The sequence below is a fragment of the Lepidochelys olivacea genome, assembly GCF_965140295.1.
Source record: "Lepidochelys olivacea isolate rLepOli2 genome assembly, chromosome: 9".
Taxonomy (NCBI): domain Eukaryota; kingdom Metazoa; phylum Chordata; order Testudines; family Cheloniidae; genus Lepidochelys; species Lepidochelys olivacea.
The window spans coordinates 87,963,934-87,989,812 of NC_140419.1; the positions used below are offsets into that span (position 1 = coordinate 87,963,934).

Below are 25,879 nucleotides of genomic sequence, written 5' to 3' on the forward strand. Positions count from 1 at the left end.
ACGCACAACAGTCTCTCTCACACACACACACACACACCTGCTTGTGTGTTCAATAGCATGAGCATTCCACATTAATGGTTTGCTTTGTGTCCCAGAGCACATCAGCACAGCATACAGGGCCTGTCAAAAAACGGAGCTTTGAAAGGGGAGGGGCGCATGTCTCCAGGGCAGCCGAGTTCAAAACAATGAGCAGAGTGGCCACTTGAGGGATTATGGGACACTTCCGGAGGCCAACTGATTGCTTTCTGTGCTGTAATGCGTTTACACTGCCAATACAGCGCTGGAGCCTCTGCGCTTTAAGGCTTACGACTCTCATTGAGGTGAGTTTTTTGCAGCACTGCAACTGAGGAGTTTCTGCGCACTAAGTGGCTTGGCAGTGTCTACACCTCGGGAGTTGCACCGCAGAAAGCTGCTTTACTGCACAGTAACTTGCCAGCATAGACAAGGCCTAAACTATTAAGGCTACTCTGGAATGGCCGACTCCAGCTACTTTTGAAGCCAAAAGACTCATTTTCATTAACTTTAATGATAATTGGATCGGTCCCTTGGTAAGTGACAGACCTGGAATTAGAACTCAGAAGTTCTTGACCCCCAGTCTCATGCTGACTTTACTATGTCATATAGGCAAATGCAGTCTGTTGATGTAAACGGGCAAAGCAATAAGTTAATCTCTCTAGAGGTGAAGATTAAAAATGGAATATGAAAAAAATTGAAATTCCAACTTCTAGATAGATATGATTTTCTCACTGCTTACCAGGTATTGATCAATCTAACTACAGTATAAGCATTACAATATACTCAATTAGAAGCATAACACAAAGGCCTTACTAAATTGAAAATCTTCACACTCTGCTAAAATGTTACAATAGTTTTACTCAATATATAGATACACTGTGCAACATTTTCAAAGTTGCCTTTGCCTCAACTCTGCTTATTTAAACTACATTTTTAGTTTTTAGGCAGCAAACTTTAGATTCTTACATTTTGGCATGATCAAAACATCAAACTAATGCAGACATGGAAACAGTGAGATACGTACATCATAGTATGGTTGAATTTGGAGACTGAAACTTTATTAAAACTATTAACCAATGGGGAATCACTTACAAGACCACCTTCAGGACTTTCCAGTGCAGATTTCAACTGGGCAGCAATGGCTCTGGGTTCTACAGACCTGAGGGTTGGTATGAGGACAATACCCCCTCTGTACCATCAAGCCAAACCAGGGACCCTGGCTGGAAGCCCAAGTCCCAGCCCATTCCTCTCTTCCACACAGGAGGTAGGAGAGATGAGATATGGGAAGCCACATGGTATGTGACACATGGGGGCACACTCCCACAGCATATAGTGCTGTGCTCAGGGCCTGTGCCAAGCAGCCCATAGGGTTACTTGGAACTCCCACTGGATTCTTTTTTAAACCATCCACTGCACTGAAACCTGGCAATATTATGATGAATGTAATGTATAAACCACAGAAAATCATTTTAGAATAGAAACACATAAATTGCTTTAACAGTAGTAATCTATTGTCAAATACTATTATAATAAAACACACACTGATATTTTCAAGACTGACTTCTCATAGAATCCCAGGGTTGGAAGGGACCTCAGGAGGTTATCTAGTCCAACCCCCTGCTCAAAGCAGGACCAATCCCCAATTTTTGCCCCAGATCCCAAATGGCCCCCTCAAGGATTAAACTCACAACCCTGGGTTTGGCAGGCCAATGCTCAAACCACTTGGCTGCTTTTTCACTATATGGCCAATGGAGGCTATAAAAAAGACTTTGACTTAATATTGTATTTCTGACACTGCCATTATTAGAGCCTATTCTTGATTGATTTTGGCTCTTTGTCCTGCATTTATATAATTGTTGTCCCAGATTTCTGTGTCAGAGTCTTGAGGTGCGGTTACAAGGTTAACAGAAAAAGCTTGCATAGGCTGTCAGAAATTCAAACACATGAATCAGAAGCACATTGCTCTTTGTTGTATTTTATAATACAGCGATAAATGGTTAACACAAAAGACTCTTTACACATCCTATCATATCCGCAGGTTTACAGGGCAAAATTTTAAAAGAATATGTAAAGATAAACATAAAAAGAAACATTTTCATAAGAGCAATTTAAGAAACCAGTCCAATTTGAAATACCTATGTTTTGCATGCAGGTGTGTTCCTAACAGATTATACAGTTGCATCATGGACATTTAAAAATTATCTCACTTGTGTATGTAAAAATAATATCAGATTAAGTGACAAATTAGAGAAAGCTTTGCATGACCACTTGTTCCCTTCCCCTTCATTTATATGCATTCTTGCTCCAGCAGTATTTGCACATAATAAGACAGAATGGGGAACAACGCTGCAAGGGATATAATTCAGGGTAGCATCTGGTCCTGTGCTTTTAAAAATGAGCCATATCCCATTTTTCACTTGTATTTGTTTTTTGTAAGAAAGTGGGTTTCATTATGTTTTTGCTATAGTTTAGGTTTGTTGTTGGTACATGGTATAACACCATTGGTATCCCCTTGTTGCGGGTAGAGAAGTGCTTTCCAAACCAAGAGCTGTATTCTGGGTAGCCTCTCTACAAGGACTTGCCAGAATGTTATTGAAGAGTGCAATCCATGCTTCTTCTTTGTGCCCCTGCAGGGGTGGCTGTCTGAAAAGAGGCAGGTAACTATATCTACATCTATACTTGGTGCTCAGGGTGTGATTCCCAGCTCGCATAGACATAGTCATGATTTCTGTCATAAAGTTAGCATGCTAAAAATAGTAGCATGGCCACCGTATATTTGTGCCAAAATACAAGGTCTTTTGTGACATAGGCAAATATCTGTTAGGAACTAATATGGCAGCAAATCCATTTTTACTGGTGATTTATTGTAAAGCCAGGTGTATTTCAACTATATTCTGTTTAGGTTCTTGTGCTGCTCCTATAACAGTGATATCTAGAAACCACTATGGAAATCTAAATTCAGGTTTCTAACCTCAAAGTTTATGTCTGCGCTACAAGCTAGGGGTGAGATTCCCAGCTTCTGTAGATGTACACTTACTGAGTTAGCATGATAAAAATAGAAGTATAGCCATGGTAGCGCAGGCTAGCCCCTTCACCCAAGTACATACCCCCAGGATTCAGGTGGGTTTGCTCTAGGGATAGTTAGCCTATGCCTCTGCTCACAGCCCCCTGTGCTACAGCAGCTACACTGTTAGTTGAGTGTGGTAGCTCGATGAGACCTAGCATGAGTCTGTCTACACGAGCTGGGAATCAGATCCCTACCTGCAAGTATAGACAGAACCTGTGAGTCCATGGCTCTGCCTTTAATCCATTCTAACCAGAACAGAAGGGCAAGTATACTGGGACCTCTCCAAATCTGCTGTAGCTGCCACTCTAACGTGTGCTTTAGTGGAACCTCAAGAAGGTATTCTGACAGTGTCAGAGAGGATTCCACCTTGTAAGCTCAGCAGCTGTACATCTCCACATCTCCTTCACCTCTCTCAGTGGCACCTAGCTCAGAATTACTGTGACAACCACGGTTACATTTGGAGATACAATTAGATGACTGAGTTGAAAATGAATTGAAATGCTTAGATGACCAAACCCAGGACTTCCCAGATGTGTTATTATTCAGACATTCAGTAGTTTGTTTTGCTATTGTGCAATTTCAATTTCTTGAAATTGAAAATATGTGCAAGTTCAGTTGTGTGGCCATTTAATTATGCAGTTGACTTTTATATTTCATATGTGCAACGCAGATTAATCTTATGGACATTTTAGTGTTTCTCTTGCATTCCTATTTTCTCCAGCTTTACCAGTGGAATGTTTTCAACGCTGCCCTTTACCTTGTTTTTTCTCTTACAAAAATTAGTCATTTTAATGGAAATGAGAGAGAGAATATTTTAAATAGAAAAATGAACATAGAGACTTTAAAACCTGGATATTTCAACCTAGGACTCGGGGTAAGTAGCCAACTGCCAGCCCCACTCTTTACATCTGGAAGTGATTCAATGTCCTTTACTTAATCCAGGCCATTGCTGGGAAAACAAGGTCATAAAGAAAAGGAGGACTTGTGGCACCTTAGAGACTAACAAATTTATTTGAGCATAAGCTTTCGTGAGCTACAGCTCACTCTCAAATAAATTTGTTAGTCTCTAAGGTGCCACAAGTACTCCTTTTCTTTTTGCGGATACAGACTAACATGGCTGCTACTCTGAAAGGTCAGAAAGAAATTTTCTCAGCAGGTTAGATATAAAAAAGGGTAGTTATGTGTTGTTAACCTGGTTACTGTAGCAGTATTTTATCACTATCATAAGGGTAATTATTATTGGATTACTCTGTATGGGTCTCCAAAAACATTGCCAAAATATAATATGATACTATTGTTTGCTTTGTTATGAACTTTCACTGGTATTTTTGTTTCAAGAGCATGAAGTGAAAATTGCATGCAAAAGGTTGGTGGCCACATTTTCTAAAGTAAATCAGAAATGGACAAAGATGTCTCTGAAATCCAAACACATTCAAATAATAGTTGTGGTAATTACTGATAATTATTATGATGCTAGCATACAGAATCTTTAATAAGAAAAGGAGTACTTGTGGCACCTTAGAGACTAACCAATTTATTTGAGCATGAGCTTTCGTGAGCTACAGCTCACTTCATCGGATGCATCCGATGAAGTGAGCTGTAGCTCACGAAAGCTCATGCTCAAATAAATTGGTTAGTCTCTAAGGTGCCACAAGTACTCCTTTTCTTTTTGTGAATACAGACTAACACGGCTGTTACTCAGAATCCTTAATGTTGATCAGAGCCTCATTGTGCAGGATGCTGTAACGCTTAGGGGCAGACATGGTCCTATCCCAAAGAGCTAAGATGAGTTACATAAAATTAGTGGAAGAGCGAGATAATATATTTATGTGTATCTGATTTTAATATCCATATAAATATGTTTGCTTCTTTAGGGTTGCAATTGCATAAATGTAGCCTTTCCCTAACTGTCTTTGACATTGGTTCAGATTCAAAACCAGAAGGGTATTAAAACCTCTCAAGCGTTTGCCAGATTATTGGCAATGTCAGCTCAGACACCGAACCCTACCCTTGATTTTCCACACATCCAGACCCTGATCCCTAATCTGAAGCTAATTCAGATCTAGATCCAAACAGATCCAAACAGTCATCTCTAAAGTAATACGAGGAATATTTTCATTCATGTGAAAATTTTTCCTATGTGCCATAAGAGACAACCTTTAAAACAGAACTCCTATCCAATGTCTCTTCCAATATTATAAAGAATATCATTTTAAGGAAAGGAGTGTCCTTCATTATGGTCCTCTGAAATGAATTATGGATATCAGGGCCAGTCTTAGGTTTTGCAAGACCCTATAAGAAATAATACCTGGACTACCTAGCTACCTCCTCCCTTATATCCACATACTCCATTCATCTCTGTATACTCAAAACATTCCAATACCCACCTCTTGCCTCATGCATCACCCCTCATGCTGTGGCAAATCTCCCCACCACATTTATGAAGACTAGTGACTCCTTAAATGCAGCATGCATTCAAGAGGTAGAGTAAAAGTGTACATTTCAGGGCAGCGATTGGCAGTTACAAAATTCTGTCTGTTGTGGGCCACTGGCACAAGAGTCAGACAGGACCAGGAAAGGGAATCAAGCATTGTGCTTTGCCTGGCAGTCACATTTGTACATCAGGTACAGCAACATATAGAGGTTGCACAGGACTTAGGCTGCTACTGCAGGTAAGCCCCCCAAAAGCATGTAAAAGAACATCACAATAAATAGATATGTAAATCCCATTAACTGCTTTTCTTTATCATTTTTCATTAACTTACAGTGCATTTTTTGTTTGAGCTTCACCCTCCTGGATTTATGTGCAGTTCCTCTGTGATGTGAACCTGAGGCTGAGAAATTTTAGTTGAGTGCAAGAAAAGTTAGATAGGCCACAGGAAATGGTTTCATTTGCTAGAAGGGAAAGAAGTTTTTCAAGTTCATGTTTTACACAGTGAAATAATTACTCAGCAGTGACTATCTTCCTTTGTTTCTTGAAATCAGCGTAATGTTTCTTGGAATCATTCTTGGAATGTTTTCTTGGAATCAGCATAATGTTATTAAATGATTTATATTTCACAAACAGATTGTCTTATATTGTATTTTTGAGTGAGAGAATATTATCTCCGTTTTACAGATTTTTTGACACTTTGACACATGAACATTTAAAACTTTCCTGTTTACTATCAGGTGCTTCCATCAGTCATGTTTATAATTTTTCTCAATTTCCTTGCATTCTGGAGTCTTTTAAAAATGTCTTGCCTTTACTATTAGAAGGCACTACATACCAAGCTGTATTTACATATAAAACCTTGGACTATAGTTGTTAACATTTTGCTCTGTACATAGAGCCCAATTTTATAGAATTGATAGCAACATTTTAGTATTCCTGAAGTCCTTTGGGGAGAAGCAGTGTACTTAGACAGATGAGTAGTCATCTAAGTTTATGAGAACATAGATACAGTCTAGCATTGCAAATTTGTCTTTATGCTTCTGCTGTTTTTCAGATACTATGAAAACGTGTTTATGTACTTGTTATACTCCCCTAAACATGGAATGCATAAACTGTTACAATTTGTAACATTTTCTTGATACGGCTAAACGCAGTGCCTTGCATAATGACAGGTTTCAGAGTAGCAGCCGTGTTAGTCTGTATTCGCAAAAAGAAAAGGAGTACTTGTGGCACCTTAGAGACTAACCAATTTATTTGAGCATAAGCTTTCATGAGCTACAGCTCACTTCATCATAGTATGCATCCGATGAAGTGAGCTGTAGCTCACGAAAGCTTATGCTCAAATAAATGTGTTAGTCTCTAAGGTGCCACAAGTACTCCTTTTCTTTTTGCGAATACAGACTAACACGGCTGTTACTCTGAAACCTGCCATTTTCTTGATAGTACATCATTGGTAGATCACTTTTAAGGTAGCATTACATCCTAATCTAAGTTGCAGCGGTGTATTAACGCCTCGGCCGACAAGGCCTAGGCCTAAGGCAGCAAATTTGCAGGGGCAGCAAATTTATAATATCAGCCAGAGGCTGCTTCCCCCAGCACCGGTTCGCGCCCTCCACCCCCAGCCCCGCCCCTATTCCCCACCCCCTCCCTGCCCCTATTGGTCCCCTTCCCCAAATCCCCGCCCCGGCTCTGCCTCCTCTCCTGAGCGCAGCGCATTCCCCCCTCTTCCTCCCTCCTTCGTGAAGCTGTTTCGTGCACAAGCACTGGCAGGGAGCGGGGGGAAGCATGACCCAGCGGCACGCTCAGGGGAGGAGGCTGAGGCGGAGGCGGGGCGGAGCGGAGGTGAGCTGCTGGTGGCGGGGAGGCAATTATTTCATGTTCTAGGGGCAGCAAAATCATTAATCCGCCACTGCTTAGTTGTATAATAATAAACTACAGCTACATAAACTCTCCTAACTGCATATATAGACCTCTGTCTATCTTAAGGGATGTGAGTTGAATTTAGCTCAAATGTAGTTTAATTCAAATACTGTTCTTGTATTAACACAAAATATATTCTGTACTTTGAAATATTTTGCCATCAAGCTATGAACCAACATTTTAAAATCCTTTTAAAGAGAATGAAATTATGCTGGCTATTGATTACTAGACCATTACAGCCTTAAGAATAGCTTTCAGTTCAGCATTTCCTTGCCTTTTCCTCTGATCTTTTTGAACTATGTACCATATAGAACAATCAATATTGCATATATTAGACCATTTACATTAACTCTCAAAATCCAATAGGTCTCCATTTTTAAAGGAAATAACAATTTCGTCTCATTGTGTCCAAAAATTGTAAACCAATTAAAGAAATATTGACTTGGGAAAACAAACAAGAATTTATTATTATCCTTTTTCCTTATTTCACATTGTGGTCCCGATCCTGCTCCCATAGAAGTGAGTGGGAGTTTTGCTGGCCCTCGGCTGTGGAATTCCCTTCCACCAGAAATCAGGATGACCACGTATCTTGCCACCTACCAAGTGAAAAGTAAGACCCACATCTTTGCAAAAGCCTTTTCACCATAACAACTCAAAGAATGGCCTGGTATCATTACCCTAAAGATAAGTGAAAGAAATATTCCACCCAAAATAATTATGCACAGTCTAATATGAGGGAAGGAGAAGAATATAGTCCTACAGGTGGTTTGATGTCTTATGTAATGTTATTGGTACCCAGAGACTGCAGTGGTGTGATGCCTGAGAGATAGACTATGTAGGCAAATGCAGGATCCTATAAGTAAGGCTCCTACTGTAGACCAAAACAAATTTCCTGATATATTGCTGAGGTGTCCAATCCAAAGCCAGATGAAATCTTTACATTGACTTCAGTGGGCCTTGGATGAGGTCCTTGATAAAAAGCTAAGTCTTAATTTGAACTTGAAATCCCAAAACAGACCATTAAAAATAGTATACTAAATGTAGTAATGGAGCTATTTGATTTTTCTCTGACGTGACAAGCAAAGTGTTAAGTCCTAAAATGCATGTGCTATCTTCTATGCAATGTAAATGGTAGAAATATGGATAAATTCTCTTTAGATGATATACAACATTCTTTAATCTACACAAATCAAATATTTTATATAACATTATTGTATTGAGTAATTCAGAGAATTACTATCAGTTAAGTAAGGTGGTGCATAAAGGTCAAACTCAAAATATTTGTTGTGAAATTATATGCACAATATATTGTGAAATGTGAGTGCATAATAAAGAAATCCTAAATGTGTACTAATAGGCTGAGCAGAAAAGTAACATGAGATGCTCATATGTAAGCACCAAATTCTGTAACCCTTATTCATGTTAAACAGTGCCCATGCATGTGAGTAATCCCACTGAAGACTTGGATGAGTAAGTGCTACTCAATATAAGTAAGGGTTTCAGAATCTGGCTTTGTGGATCATCAAAAGATCCCCCAGTGTGGATGACAAAAAAATTTAATGTGAGAATTTATATTCTGATTTACTCTTTCTATAGAAGAGATTTGAGCACAAAGGCCTTTAAAAACTTAAACTGTTCTACCCTTTATTTTGTATGATCTAGCATCTTTGAGAATTTTAACCTTTCCTTTAAAATCCTACAATAAAAATATTGAATATTATACTCGTTGCCCCATTGTACATTTAATTGTACCTTTGTCATGAACATATATTTAAGGTCAAATGGGCTTGTTGCAATATAATCATTTCTTAACATTCTTGATTTGGGCTACTGAGAGTACAGTTTAGAATGCATTTCCTCTGTCTTCTTTTACTAATAAATAGGGCTTCTGATTTTTGGGTTTCGATAATAAACATCAATAGAGCACCCTAATACACAATAAATAAATAAATAAATTTAAATTGGTGTTTATCCAGTAATCACTAGAAAAATACTGGAAATGGTTACTTGTATCTAAAGGCTTGTCTACATGGACCAGTAATGCGGACTACGGGGGTTTGCTTTCTAAAGCACATCAGCATGTTGCACTGTGTAGAACCCTGCTGGTAAGCACTAAAGCTTCCCTAGTGAACTTTAATGTAGTGCTCTTTGAAACAGAACTACATTAAAATGCACTAGGGAAAATTACAAAGAGATCGCTCGTTACAATATCTACGTCTGTAATGAGTAATATATATCATAGACATTACTCACTACAGTATATGCAAAGAAAGAGCCCTGAACCCCCCTCCACCCGGATTTTTGGACATGTACGTAAAACTCAAAATAAACCTCAAAAAATGAAATTAATAAACCCCCCAAAACGGAAGCCCTACTAATAAATGACTGAGAAAGTCCGAATGTGGCTAAAGACTATACTTCAGACTCAGAAAACAGAGACTGCTCCCATGCATGCATCTTCTGTCTTTGTGGTATATCTTTGTAGGAACCCAAAGTATTTATCACATAATGTTTATGCAGTTGATTTCTCTCTTTTAGAGGATGAATTTGGTTTTTACAACATGATTCTTTGTCTTCTTTTCATAGGCATTTCCTATTTAAACATGGATCTGGTTCTTCAGCTATCTTCAGTGCAGCCAGTCAGAACTATCCTTTAACATCCAATACCGTTTACTCTCCACCTCCTAGGCCACTTCCTAGAAGTACATTTTCTAGACCTGCCTTCACTTTTAACAAACCTCACAGGTGCTGCAACTGGAAGTGCACTGCTTTGAGTGCTACAGCTATTACAGTTACTCTGGCACTGTTGCTAGCCTATGTTATTGGTAAGCCTTTTGTTTCCTTTCTTTACCCTTTCTGTTCAATTACCATACTTGTTTTCAACGTAATATAAATATCATGTTTTACTAATAACATTTGCAGGGGAGTGCTTCATAAATCCCAGAGAGCAAAATACAACCTAGGCCAGAGATTGAAAATAAGATGGAATTCTAATCAACTCATATTCTGTTAACCACAAATACTACCTATTAAAAACAAGAAATATTATTCAAGACAACATGTTTACACTAGTTGAGGACTCCCACTGGTTTTAATTGCTGTCGTTGACCATTTTCCCTTAAATTAAAAGTTGGTCTGATTTTCACACTGAGTTATAACATTTACTGCTACTTCTATTCCTTTTAATAATGTTGATAAATAACTTCCAATCAGATTTTGCTTTGCTAGCAACATTTAGTTTCTGTGATGTGATCACAAATTAGAACACTGATATTGTCTCCTTAATCTCAGTTTCTTTGACTAGATTTGCAGCTATCTTTAAATATACTTAATATTTGTGCCATATTTTCTTTATAAGATATATTTTGCTGTTGCTATATTGAATTTATGTTTGATTAAAAAAAATGTTGTACAGATTGAAATGCACTCTTAATTCATTTCAGGCTCATTTTTGCTTAGTAAATAACTCTGCAGTTTTGTTATTACAGTGCACTGACAGAATTAATCAAAATGGCTAAACTCTCCTTACTTCCTTTCGGAAGAAGAATATTGTAGGTGGGCTTGGAGTCACTGTGATTAAAAATCATACTCAGCTGACAGCAAATCTTATTGACTTTCTAGATGACATTTTAGTTTCATTGAACATTAGTCTCCACATTTGGATGGTTTTGTAGTCTAAAATTTGAGTTTTATAAAATATATGTTTGTCTTGAATTCTAAAACATATGACTGTAATATTCTTCAAACAAATGGAATTGTTTTGTAGATTTGTGTACACACTCACACACACGCATACTCTATTATTTCTTAGTTTATATAGTGATCACTTCATAAGCAAGCAAAAGTTGAATATCCAATACATATTTGTGCCTTGAGTATGAATACTAAAAATGGGGTCATCTGAAAGAGAGGGCACCACTTAGCAAAAAAGTATTCAGAGGTGTTTAGATATACCAGATATCTGCAATACCACCAAGCGTGTAGCGTCTACCTATAGTTTTGCATAGTCATTGGACATACACCCTTCAGAATCAATAATTACAGGAACTATATTGCAGTACTAGAAGATACAGATTGGCATTATCTCTTAAAGTGCTACCATGCAAAAAAAATCAAGTGACTTAGCCCTGGTCTACACTACAAAATTAGGTTGACATAATGCAGCTTATAGAAAAGGAGTACTTGTGGCACCTTAGAGACTAACCAATTTATTTGAGCATAAGCTTTCATGAGCTACAGCTCACTTCATCATAGTATGCATCCGATGAAGTGAGCTGTAGCTCATGAAAGCTTATGCTCAAATAAATGTGTTAGTCTCTAAGGTGCCACAAATACTCCTTTTCTTTTTGCGAATACAGACTAACACGGCTGTTACTCTGAAACCTGTCAAATGCAGCTTATGTCAGCCTAACTATGTCAGTGTACATATTACAGCCTTGCTCCTGCCAATCTGAGTGCCCTACTACACTGACATAATAACTTCACCTCCACAAGATGGGTAGGGCTCATATCAGTGTAGTTAGGGTAATGCAGTGTCCCTGTAGACACTGTATTACTTATATCTGCTGTTGGCTGCCATTCTTGTCAATTTCAGGGCTTTCTTGTCAGTGAAACTGACAAGAAAGCACTCCTCACTCCCAGCCCGGCTGCTGGCGCTGCCCAGCTCTCCACTTGGAGCTGGACTGCCCCTCGGGTCCCAGCTCCCCGCTCCAAGCCAGGCTGCTGCCCAGACTCCCCACAAGGTGCCCAGCTGCACCAAGGCTCATGGCTCCCCACTCCCCTCTGGGAATCCAGGCAGCTGCCCCACTCCCAGCAGAGAGCAGAGAGGTGAGAGCCGGGCGGCTTCCCAGCGCTGAGTGGGATGGCGAGAACCCGGATGGCTGCTCTGCTCCCAGTGAAGATCAGGGAACAGAGGTTGGGGGCAGCCAGCGGGGCAGCCAGGCTCCTGGTGGGGAGCTGCAAGCAGACCTGAGAGCGTGGGCTCTCAGCTCCTCACACTGCCCCTCTTAGCTCGATGGAAGCGCTCCCGATGAGGACATCACCATCAACCGAAAGAGGATAGTGTGACATGAACCACGGCTCCAGTAATTACTGCAGCGGCTATGAGTCTACCTAATACAGGTCAACTTAAGTTTTTAGTGTAAACATGCCCTCAGGGGTTACGGGATTAGAAACCTTTTTGCTTCTTGTCTGTATTTCAAATTTGGTCTAAGTTAATAATGACAAAGTCATTAACGTTTGGTTGGTGCTCAGTGACCTATGTGATGAGTTTGTTTTCAGTGCTGTTTCTAGCAAACAGATTCCATTTTACAAAAGCTCTATCACCAGTGATATTGTCTTTGTCAATCTCTGCATCAAATTCTTCCAGTGAAGGGACACAGAGGCTGAACTGCCCTCTCATATATACCTAAAAGGGGTACGTTAGTGGGACAATGTGGTTTGCATTGCTGTTGTTTTGCCTTGTACTGTTTCGTATGAACAGTAGCTGTTTTGTGACTAAATAGTGGACTTCAGTTTCCAGTATCAAAAAATATATCCCAAGAATTCTTTTTGTGTCTTTTCCCTCATTTTTGTTGTTTTTTGCATTTGATTGATTAAATATTGTCAATTAAAAATGTAAGTAATATATTTTTCTTACTGGACCCTGAGAAAGATGAAAAACATCACATTGGTGTATAGAGTGAGAGCATACATGGTCATTAAAACAATGCTGCCATGTGAGTTTGATATTGATGAACATCTTGCTTTGTTCTGCAATGCTAATTTTGTCTCAGAACATTGAAGAGCCCCAGATCCCCAGAGAGGAGCCTACCTTCAACACAAACACTGTTTTTACAGTTTTACAAAATAGTGTTTTGAATATAAAACCTGTCTGTATGATAATAATATCAGGGAGTATATTCTAAAGATGTGCCAGAAACTTCACTGCTGTTGAATCTATTGAAAAGATATGGAAAACCCATGTTTATGAAAAATAAAATGTTACTTAGAATTTTCAAAGTGTATTATGGGATTTGGGTCCCCGAATCCAATTGAATTTCAAAGTGATTTGGGTGCCTTACTCCCTTAAGTGTCATTGAAAATCCTACACATTGATGTTTTCCACTTGGTGTTTTTCACTCTGTGAAAAACTGTCTTTCCACCAAACACAAAACTCTCTAAGTTATTTTATGCCACCACTACCTGAACCCTATCTTGCTCTTTCGTATTTGGCTGAGTGGAGTGTCCTGCTGCAGCTTTCTGGCCAGCGTCTCCCAAGGCAGAGGTGTATCATAACTAAACAGCCATTGGAACTGCTTTCAGTTTTCCAATTGAAAATTACACATACAAGACTCATTTATATGTATTGGAGTGAGCAGTAGCCTAACATCTTGTATGCACAAAGCTTGAATAAGTGTTTTTTGTGTGGAAAACTTAAGTGGGAGTTGGCACAATCACTGTTCCAGCCTGAGAATAATATATACAAATAGGGATCATGATCCAGAGGCAAGACGCAAAAGCGTGGCCAGAGGAGGCATAGAAAAGAGACTAAAATGGCTAATGGCTGCTAGGACCCAGAAGGAGCAAGCTAAGGAGAAGGAAGGAGGAGTAGTTCTTCCTCCTTTCTCCTGTTTCTGCCTCCCCATTGCTGCTGCAGTTTGTCACTCTTCAAACCCTCCCTGCCAGCTTTTAAAGATAATGAGGTGTCTCCTTCTCACAGCTTCTCACTATCTTTAAGCAGTGCTTCCCTGAAGCAGAGAACACTGCAAGTGGATTGATAGGAAGAGGAGGAAAGGATACACAGTACCTTCCCTAACTGTCCCTCAACTCCCTTACTCAGCAACACACAGCATCAGTTCCCACTCAGAAGAAGACACCCCCATCCAGCATGCACCATCAGCCCTCAACCAAAACCAGCAGTGTTATCTTCTTGTGATCCCAGGTCCCCTATCCCACAATATATGTCTCTCAAGAAGCTCTGTTTAACAAATGCAGCCGAATTCTGTATTAACCAAAGTTTCTGACACCTGATTCAATATGTAGCCCCATTAATTGCTCATTGAAGTAATCTAGCCACAGGTGACAAAGACCACAGTAATCTAAACAGGTGACAAAGACCTAGATGCTATTAACAACAGAAGGAAAGTTTTGACTTTCTAGTCTAATGCCGATGGGAAAGTGGGCTTGGCCACTGCTGGTATGTGATGATTTAAAAGCAGATGAGTGTGTAATAAGCTGCCCCTATTGTGAACTTGTGTAACAATTGGAGGGTAGATTTTCTTTCAACTTCATCTGGCTGCTTTCCTTATCCCACCAATACCATCTCACTTCATCCCTCATCCTGCCACTGGGCAAAGTGCCTAACCACCTTTACTGGAGATTAGAGCTGGATACCATCAGCACACTGGTAGTACCATAAGTCCTGCCTCCTTATTAGCCTTTCTAATGTACTGAACAAAGGGTGGGATAAGCCCCACAGAACCCCACGAGTGCCTTAAATGCACATAGGGTGACCAGCAAGTGTGAAAAATCGGGATGGGGGTGGGGGGCAATAGGCACCTATAGAAGAAAATGCCCCAAATATCGGGACTGTCCTTGTAAAATAGGGACATCTGGTCACCCTAAGTGCACATCTTATTTATCATAATCCTCCCAGCAATGTCTGTGATAGAACATTGCCTTCTAGTTGTGTGAGAAATATGTATTTCTTTAATAGATATTAAATATTCTGTAGGAAGTATAGTAGAGAATAAATTATCTTTAAATGTAAATTTAATGTAAATGTTCTATTGTAAAACACACCTTCATTAAATTTTTCAACTAGAAAATGTGTGTGTTAAATTGGGTAATTTCCCAAGATCCATCTCTCTTTTTGTTTATCCAGGAAAGTGTTTCAGTTCTAAAAGTTCTGTAGTAAATTCAGATACTTGTTAATTGGGGTATTCAGATTTAATATTCACCATGCCCATATCTGGCAGATTAAATATCTAAATATGTTCAGAGTCTATTCTTATGAGTCAGGTTCCTTAATTCTTTTCCTTTGTTAGGGATGAATAATAGCATATAAACTATTTTGAAAGTTCACTCGTTCACTAGGGTTTCATATTTGCATATCTTTTCATGCCAAGAGTTTAAATGTTCATGTTTTAAATAAGAGTAGGTGAATGTATGAAAAGATTTTGTAATCATACTCTGTGCAATAATCTACAATTAAAATTCACTCTGCAAATCTTTTCCTTTCACTCACTGTGATTCACTTTGGGTTGAATCCTTCAATCCTTACTCAAGGGAAGTTCTGTTAAAGTCTGGGGAAGTTTTGCCTGAGTAAGAACTACTTGCTTGGGTCCAAACTGTGTAGTGGTATCATTAAACTATGCATACAGAACCTGTTCCTACTCCCATTGACTTCAGTGTTGCAGGATCAAATTCATACTAGAGAGAGCACTGATCTGGGACTCAGGAGACCTGGATTCTATTTCTAGCACAGACATCCTGGGTGACCTTGATCAAGTTACTTTATCTCCCTGCGCTTCAGTTTCCCCATCTGTAAAATGAGGATAATGAGACTGGCCTTCTTCTTAAAGAACTTTGAGATGTACTGATTAAAAGTGCTATGTAAGCGCTAGGTGGTGGTGGTGTTATTGTTTTATTACGACTACTACTATTATGAAGGATAAGGGGAAACTTGCAAATGACAAAATCAAATTGTCCATCTATTGTAATAAAATACCTGTTGCCATGTGGGAAGCTGTGACTTCAGGCCAAATGAATGTAGATACTTTGTTAATATGTAAGCCTGGTCTGATGCATATCATTCAGCAACTCAGTGTGCTGTTGAAACTGTTTTTCCTGTTGTTAAACCTAAAAGCTATATATCACAATTTCAGATGGACCCAAATCTAAGCCCCAGATCAGAACACCCCCCATTCATAGTGGGTGTTGGAAATCCAAACCTGATTCCAGTTCCAGATTTTGCAATTATATTTGTAATTAGCCAAGCCAAAAATTTGGAAATCCAAACCTGATTCCAGCTCCAAATTTTGCAATTATATTTGTAATTAGCCAAGCCAAAAATTTTAATAAACATGGGGAAATAGTTTTACTTTGTGACATGTTAGAAGTAGTCCTGATGGGCTTGGTTAGTGGATATAATACAGATAAGGCAGAGCTGTAACTAGGCATTTTAGCACGCGGGGTGAGTAAGCATATTTGCGCCCCTACTGGTTTTTTTTTTAGATGATCTAAATTAGGATATTATAGAGTAATGAAAGTGCATTTATTTTTGCATATCAGTACAGTATGTAGATGATAAAAGTTACTGTATGATTCTTTTAGGTGTCACATTAATTTTCACAATCCTTTAACATCCTTATAGTATCTTCCTATATAACCTTTAAACTCATTGACAGGTACTGAAAAAAACATGGACTAAAAATAATTGTACCAAAACTACCAAAACTATGGATACTGCAATGACTTAATGGTATTAAACATATTCAGAAAGACATAAAATTGCATTTCTGTTTATAAAAAAAAGTGATACTGGTTTTCCATCACCCCACAGTGAGACTGTATCTGGAATAAACAGCCACCTCTCTCAATGACACATCGGAAAATAAAAGGGACTCAAGAGTAAACAAAGAATGAATTTACCAGGGAGATGCATTATCTAGCAATTGAATTACCAACATAGCATCTGACGCCATATAAGCAGAAGTCACCCTTTCTCTGGCCTTTTATATGAGGGAGACAGCCATTTTGCAGGGGATGGGGGGTGTAAGATTTCTGTTTTTTATCTTTTTGCATTGTGATTTTATTTTTCTAAGAAGAATATTGATTATTGTTTGCTTCCTGGTACAATATTATGGTTGGCTTATACCTGTTAATTTTTCCTGCAGAATCCTGTGAAGCATATTGTGATAATACCCCATAAAGGGGAAGGATTATATTAGCATGGCTTGTTTGTATAAGGCCAGTGGGGGAAGTATCATTCAGTGGGGGAAGCTATGTTGTGACAGCTGATAAGAGGCATGATGCATGCTGCATCTTGGCAGGGGGTTAGACTAGATGACTCTTGCGGTCCTTTCTAACTGTATGGCTCTGTGACATTTGACTTCTGGCCAGGCGTGGCCCCTCACACTTAAGTGTGGAGACAGAAGAAAGTATATGGCTGTGATTGTGAAATCAGATTATGGTGTGCTTCAGTGTGAGATAATGCCAATGTCATGTTTGTAATGGCTAGATGGACTTATCACCAAGTTCTCGTAGAGAAGGGTGGCTTGGTCTCATAGAGAAAGGTATCAGGAACAGACTGACTAGGTCACAGCGCAGAATGCTACCAGGACAGATCACAGTAGACATGCTTCTTTGTCAGTGTATATCTCACCAGCAGCCCCACTCCAGATTGGCACCCAGTGCAGATTTCCATATTGGTCTCTGCACCTGTACAGTAAATGGCCTGTATTTTTATGTCTGGGCACAACTGAAAATTGTCCCTAGTCCAAAATTAGAGGCCTTTTAAGAGAAAAGCCAAGGTGTGTTCAGCATCCTGGGCCAGTTGGCCCTGACAGAGTCAATTCTCTGATATGTCAGTGGAGCATTATAACTGTGGATCAGAGGGAGGTTCCTTATTTTGTTCTCTGTAATACCAATTGAATCAGGGTGGGGCAGCAACAAGTAAGGGTGGGTTACAGTAACTAAGTTACTAAGCAATGAACATACTTAGTAGGAGCCAAGCAACACTCAGCTCCATGCCCCGCCAAGATCCTAGTGCTTGGGATACTGTTCCGGATGGGGTAATTGGGCCTGTGATTGGGGGAGGGAGGGGAAGAGGAATGCTGAGCACCCTGGGCTCTGGTCGGATGCTGCTGGGCCCAATCCTGCAGGGGAGTTGGGGCTGACACCACTGGGCCCAATCCTGTGCACCGCCCCTTTTTGCACCTCTGGCCGCTCTGCCCCCTGGGTGGTTTCCCCACTCACCCTGCCCTCATTATGGCCTGGAGATAAGGAGCTAAAGGTGAATGATAAGTGCAGTCACATCAACTTGCTTTAGCACATGGAAGTCATCAGCACATAAGTATGGTTCAATATCTTGAGTGTGTTTTGCTGTCTTTATCTCTGGCTCTGTATTGTTATAGATTATATTAAAATGCATTACGATTCTGTAGTGTTGTCTCTAAATACTCTGTTTTTATGATGCAGCATCTGTTGCTTAGATGAGTCTTATCATAAAACTAAGAAGTCAAGCAATAATCAGCAATTGTGGAGGAAATTCAAATCAGATGTTAAAAATAGGGTGACACAAATCTTACAAAATAATTTTTATTAGTATAAGAACATATGGTATTAGTTTCTGTAGTTTTCCACTAAATCATTGTTTTCTTAAAGTATGATACAATAGTTTGTTCTTAGTTGATGATTTGACTGTTTAACTAGGTGTCATTGGACTTGACCAAAGAACAATCATTGGTTCATAGCACTTTGCTTTCATAATGCCTGAGCCTTTTATCAGCATATTATCTGAACGTGCAAAGTCACTGGGCTTAGTTTTCAAAGGTGCTGAACCCATGTGGTTCCAGTGACTTCAGTGGGTGCTGCAAGTGCTCAGCGCCTCTGCAAATCAGACCCATTGTCCCCCAATGTAAGATATATCACTTATTTCAGACACATTTACAACTCTCCCATGAAAAATAAATTTGATGTTATCCCATTATTTATTACTCGAAGTAGCAGACATCAGAGATGGGTGTTGGATCATAACAATATTATAGAAAATGTTGCACAAGTTCAAACACTTTGCTATTTTCCATTGTATCCTGTCCTTTATTTCAGTCCCTTCTCGCACACTGGAAAGGGCAGTATTGCAAGTTTGGGTCTTAGCAGGTTGTAAGGTTGGGCCATGTTTTGAGAAACATCTACCTCAATAACATGTTGATCTATAATATCAATTGTGTAGCTTTCTACACCATTCAGAAAGCTCAGAAAATACAGTAGAATATACATTGTTAAACTCTTCAGATTGGGACACAGCTGTGCAACCTTAAATCACATTAGTGAATGCTTCAGTGGGATTACTGGGGTCCAGAAATGCTTATCTAGGTGAGTAAAGGTTTCACAACAGGATGTCTTAGTTTCTATTCTGTATGATTCCGGGTCTGACTAATAGATACTAGCAGAGGCTTGTCTTAGAAATTTTGGACATTTCCAGTATAGTCACAAATCCTTGGTTCTACTGAAAGAAAGAGTTGACAAAGGCCAATCAATCATACTGATTGTGCTGTTTGCCAAGATTGTTTATGTGTCTGTCCCTAACTCTAACAGAGGTTTCAGTTTGAAATGTGAAACCAGGTTAGTCCTTATATGACTGAATATAAGAAATGATCCCTCTTTTTAATTGTCCCAAGGTTTTTATTCCTGAAGTATAAAAATGTGTTACTTGTAGAGAGGAAAATGCTTAAGAGTCAAGAGGGACATAATAGCCACGCAGTACAAATCTTTCATTTCAGGAAAGGTTACCAGACCAGAAACCAGTATCCCTTTCTTCACCTTGATAAATCATAACCAAATGAAGAATGTAGCAGTTGTAAGGCACAGAATCTCATAACTTGGTCATAGCACACTATTACTAGCATATTACTTAGAAGATCTAATGATTTTAATGGAGGATAAGCTGTCCTCCTCCAAACAGTGCAGCTTTGGGCCTGATTCTCATTTACACTGAAGCCACTTTACATCACTGGCAGTGTATGAATTACATTTATACTCACTTTGTCTCCTTTATACTGACAAAGTAGTGTAAAGAGCCTTAGGACAACTGAAAATCAGGCTTGTAATTTTAACTTTCATCTGAACTCTATCACGGATCCACGGGATCTGTGCTATGTTCCAGTTTTTGAACAGTCTCTTGGAGGAACCCCTTTAATGTGCCAGATTTCCCAAGTGTCTCACTGCTCCTTCTGGGCAGGCCCCGCAGCCTTAACTGCCTCCTAGACTGAGCTATTGGGCTCCAGCACGCCTGCTTCACACCGTGAGCTCTGCTCAGTGAGTCCAATTTAAAGAATTGACTTGTACACTCTTCAGGGACTAATCACGTCAGCCAGTATTTGTAGCAAAACCCCACACAGTGTTTTTCAAAACAAAGTAGAATTTATTACTCAAGTGGTACACAGCACTGAAAGTCCCTAGGTCATGTCAAGGTTCCTTCCCCACTCTGAGCTCTAGGGTACAAATGTGGGGACCTGCATGAAAACCTCTTAAGCTTACTTTTACCAGCTTATGTTAAAACTTCCCCAAGGTGCAAACTATTTTACCCTTTGCCCTTGGACTTCCACTGCCACCACCAAACTTTATCTGGGTTCCCGAGAAAACGTAGTTTGGAAACGTCTTTCCCCCCAAAATCCTCCCAACTCTTGCACCCCACTTCCTGGGGAAGGTTTGGTAAAAATCCTCACCAATTTGCATAGGTGACCACAGACCCAAACCCTTGGATCTTAGAACAATGAAAAAGCATTCAGTTTTCTTACAAGAAGACTTTTAATAGAAGTAAAAAGGAATCACCTCTGTAAAATCAGGATGGTAAATACCTTACAGGGTAATTAGATTCAAAACATAGAGAATCCTTCTAGGCAAAACCTTAAGTTACAAAAAAGACACAGAGACAGGAATATTCATTCTATTCAGCACAGCTATTTTCTCAGCCATTTAAAGAAATCATAATCTACCGCATCTCTAGCTAGATTACTTACTAAGTTCTAAGACTCCATTCCTGTTCTGTCCCCAGCAAAAGCATCACACAGACAGACACAGACCCTTTGTTTTTCTCCCTCCTCCCAGCTTTTGAAAGTATCTTGTCTCCTCATTGGTCATTTTGATCAGGTGCCAGCGAGGTTACCTTTAGCTTCTTAACCCTTTACAGGTGAGAGGATTTTTCCTCTGGCCAGGAGGGATTTCAAAGGGGTTTACCTGTCCCTTTATATTTATGACAGGTCAGCACAGAGAAATAATGGTCAAGCCACAGTTTACCAACCAAGCTGTAGTGAACTCCATTTTTTGGCTCTGTCTCTCTCTGATTTCCTTCCTTAGTCAGTTCTCAGGTGAAAGAGCTCAGCTTCTTTCAGAGCCTCTAGTGAAGACCCGCTAAATTGACAACAGACATCGACCCTGGTATTCCAGGTCTCTGAAAAGAGTAAGGTAAGTCAACCGGAGAGCGTCTCCTGTTGACTCAGCGCAGTGAAGACACGGGGGTAAATCAACCTAAGCTACGTCGACTTCCACTACATTATTCACGTAGTTGGTGTAGTGTAACTTAGGTTGACCTTCACTCTGTCCTTTGTTTCCAAGCAGGGCCATGCTGAGTTTACAACACCCCTGGCCGGAGCTTCCCACTGAGTGTGAATAACATGAGTCATTAGAGCTTGTATTGTCGACCTGGGTCAGTTTCAGCCAGTCCCTTAATAACTCTATTCATTCCATCCAAACAGGGAGGTGACACATGCACTTACATCTTTTAGCATAGCCTGAGAGCAAAATTAATCTTCTTCCCCACACTGGCTAGCAATGCAAAGTATAGGCGGAAACTGAAGATTCATAAAACTATTTCAGAAAATTCCCATATCATCACAAACACCAATGCAAATCATGACTTTACAGCATGGATGAAATCCAACATTGTAAACAGGACCAGTATGCAATCGCAGAAAATACTTTTCAAGTAGCTGGAGATTGTCTGAGGAGGGGCAGAAACAATGGTCAGCTGATGAAGTCCATTCCGTCAAAGCTACTGTAATTCCTAGACCTGATAGAGGAAGCTCTAATAAGATTTTCTAAAATAAATGGAAATAGCATGGAAAGCAAAGCAAAAGGCATTTTGTGCAGGTCGGTGATTTGGAGAGACTACACATTTGTGGGATTTTGTCCCCTAAAATTCGTCATGTAGGTTAGATAAGCTTATTGCAAAGGGCTTTTTTTGTTTTGTTTTTTTGGTCATCTCTTCGCTGTTGAGTCTATTTTGCATTTGAGCCAAACCATACGTTTCATATACTGCCAGACTTGCAGCACAAAAGTTGACAAGCTGTGCTTACACAGAAGGTAGATACAAATAAATTAAATTAGATCATTGGCTTTATAAGGAGAAAGTGTGGAATAATCCAGTTTATAAAATGAAATCTGAAAATCCCGCTTTTGTATATTTCTGAGTCTTTGCCTGAGTATGCTGCAAACTTACAAGACATGAGTTACTTATCTAGAAATGTCAATTTCCTCTTGATTAAAAGTTGAGCAAAATAGGTCATTCCAATTCTTTATTTGCAGATGAAGGGCCAGAGCCTTGGCCCTGGCTGTTTGGAGTTACCTCATTGGTGCAAAACAGCCAGAAAGTTACCCTAAAGGGGCAACCAAGGATTCCCTGTGATGGAGATGCCAGAGAGCCAGCATTGCCACTGCTCCCTGGCTTCATGTAGGTGGCGTGCTGGGGACAAGGCAGAGTGTGCAGTGCTCCACTGTATCGTCAGCCAGCACAGCAGTCCTATGGGATCAAATGCAGCTGACAAAATCTCGAGCAGCCATAATTGGGTCCAGATTGAGGGAGTAGAAAGCAAGCTTAGATCCACCTTTGCCACACAGCATCCTACACTCTCGTCAGCTCTGCTGACTGTAAACTCTGTCAAACTTTTAGTATCTGGATCAAGGTCTTTAATTTAACCATATATTGTATTATTGTAAAAAAATATATTTACATTTATCTTTTGCAAGGAGGATCTCAAATTTTAGAATGACTTAAACATGTGATATATAAATGCAATAGAATTGCAATTTGTACTTTAACATCTGGCATCTGTGGTGTACCCCAAAACATTAGATAAAGAGAGGATCACATTTTTACCTCAAATGTGTTTCCTGCCTCCAAATCACCTCTGTAGGAGCTATGTATAAGTCTTTGAGGGCAGAATGTAGTCATACAGTGACAAAGCTACATAATAAAATAATAGTGGAGGACTGGATAAATTGGGGTTTGGGTACATCAAGAAAAGATATGTTTTCAGATTAGATCTGTAATAAGGTAAAAAGTCAAGGAGACAGAGAAATCAGGCTGGTTGTTCCAGAGAGCAAGAGAGAAACACAAGAAGGTGCTTGCATTAACAGCAATGAGAATGTGCAGAGAGGAAGCTAGTATTGTGCTGGCAAATGAGAAAGGAGAGTGCTTCAAATGGTAACATCCTTTGCTGTGTTTTAATAAAATCAAGTACACATTTCCTGCATGGAGCTTCATGGTCTTCCAGAGATTTTTGAAAGAGATTTAAAAGCAAACTTTCTTGACTCCTATTTGGTAAAATTTATGTATATTTAAAATAAAATGTAGTTTTTATCATGCATACTGCACCTCTTTTATAGGTCAAACTGAAATGTAGAAATTATATTTAACTGAGAAAAGAAAAATATTAGTGTGATGAAAAATATTAATGAAAATGATAAATAAATATGTGCTACTTCCTTTAGTGAGCTCCTGAAATAGTCTTCTCCAAGACTTAATGGCTTCCAGTGCTGTATGTAATCTGGTTATTACCAGAGTAATACTGTACCTAGATTTGAAGGTAATTTGTCAAAGAGCTATAGTTCACATACACGAACTTGATGGTTAATATAATGAAAATTGAATTTATTTTAAGATTGCAAGATAACCAGTTTCTGTAATGATAGAAGCCATTTAATTTAATTCAAGCAGAACTTATTTTCTGTTCAAACATCCAGCCTTATACATTGTTCAACGTGAAACCTACCTAGTGGTATCACATGTAATTTCCCATAGGCTACAAGTAGGAGTCCAAGGCTGGCAAAGGCCATCATCTCTATAATGCAGTTAGTATTTTTCAGGAAGGAAACAGACTGTCAAACATACAAACAGTTCAGCTAGCTTGCCAAGCTTTGGCACGTACTTCAGAAACTACAGTACTTCCCCAGCCAGAAGGGAAGACAAAGCAAACTAGGTTAATTGGTGAGAATGGCTGACAAAATGCATAATGCAGCCAATCTAAAAAAGAAGTGGAACAAGGAAAAACATACATTGCACATTCAGCCCCCTGCCTTGTGACATACACCATATAGCAGCGTATAACATGGACATGCAATTCATGAATATAGACCTGCTACAGAACCTCACGTCATATTTATTTGTATATATTATTATAATTAATTGCCAACTCTTCGTTAATATATAATAGAACCCACAGCTCTTGGTAGGATCAGGGCCCCATTATGCTGCATGCTACAGAAACACAGAGGTACAGCAAACATGGTGATCCCTGCTGCTTCTATTGTATGTACTAGTGAACCATGTTGGGTTAATACATTCCAAGGCCAGAACACAGGGTATGGTTAGTATCAATGAGGTCTTCTAGACCATAAGATGCAAATTATTATTATTCTATAGATATGTATACTGATTACATATTTTTGAGATGTAGAGCCAGATGCTGATCTCTGTTACACCAGTATAAATCCAGAGTAAGTCCATTGAGGCCAATGAACTTATTCTGAATTTACGTTAATGTAAATGAGAAGTGAATAATTTTCGCAATTACACACTGAGATCAGAATCTAGCCCATAAATCAGATAAGTTTTCTTGCCCTGTCAGGGAAATGAAATGAGAATTTGGGGCATCATGTTTGCTGTGGATATATGGATGGTGAGTCTTAAAAACATGGTGCAGGGATTTATAATACTTGTGCAGTTAGTATAAACTACTGTACCTCACATTTTATTAGCTGTGCAGTATTCTTGTAGCCTTGCTGGCCACATAATTATTGTTAATCTTGCCTTTCAACAAAGTTTATGGACGTTTCCCACTTTTCATCTTCTTGATGAGTCATAGAGCACTGTCTCTCTCACGTTAGCTGCAGTTATGGCAAGGTGAAATCTAATTTGTGTAGCTTCCTAATAGATACAGAAGAATATTAAGTACATTTCCTTTATCACTTGTCACATAGAATATCAGGGTTGGAAGGGACCTCAGGAGGTCATCTAGTCCAACTCCCTGCTCAAAGCAGGACCCATCCCCAATTTTTTTTTGCCCAGATCCCTAACTGGCCCCCTCAAGGATTGAACTCACAACCCTGGGTTTAAGTAGGCCAATGCTCAAACTACTGAGCTATCCCTCCCCCCATCCATCACATCAGAAACATCAACAATATCATTTATATACAGTCCAGGGGTGCACCATCCCACGGGGAGCAATGGAAATGACTGTGACAGAGAGGGTGCTTGCCTGCTAACTGCCCTTTTGTGGGGTACAGTTTGTTTCCCCTGTAGGTCAGTCCCATTCTACTATGGCTGTGCTCCCCCACCTTTTCACACTCACTTTGGGGTGTGCCTCCTGGGAATTAGGAAGGAAGACGTCCCTGCTCTCCCTTGGCTCCAGGACTAATTGTGCCTGACCTTTTTGTGGGACGTGTGGGAATCGGGGAGGTGT

The 25,879-nt window shown here is 39.5% G+C and overlaps 1 protein-coding gene across 1 annotated transcript in view; it reads left to right on the forward strand.

The window, feature by feature from the left end:
• Positions 1 to 25,879, forward strand: part of TENM1 (teneurin transmembrane protein 1) — a 535,025-nt gene that overhangs the window by 307,726 nt on the left and 201,420 nt on the right. The window contains exons 7-8 of the mRNA XM_084638540.1: positions 7,954 to 8,046; positions 10,023 to 10,261. Coding sequence (XP_084494666.1) covers positions 7,954 to 8,046; positions 10,023 to 10,261 — 332 coding nt within the window. The remainder of the gene's footprint in view (positions 1 to 7,953; positions 8,047 to 10,022; positions 10,262 to 25,879) is intronic.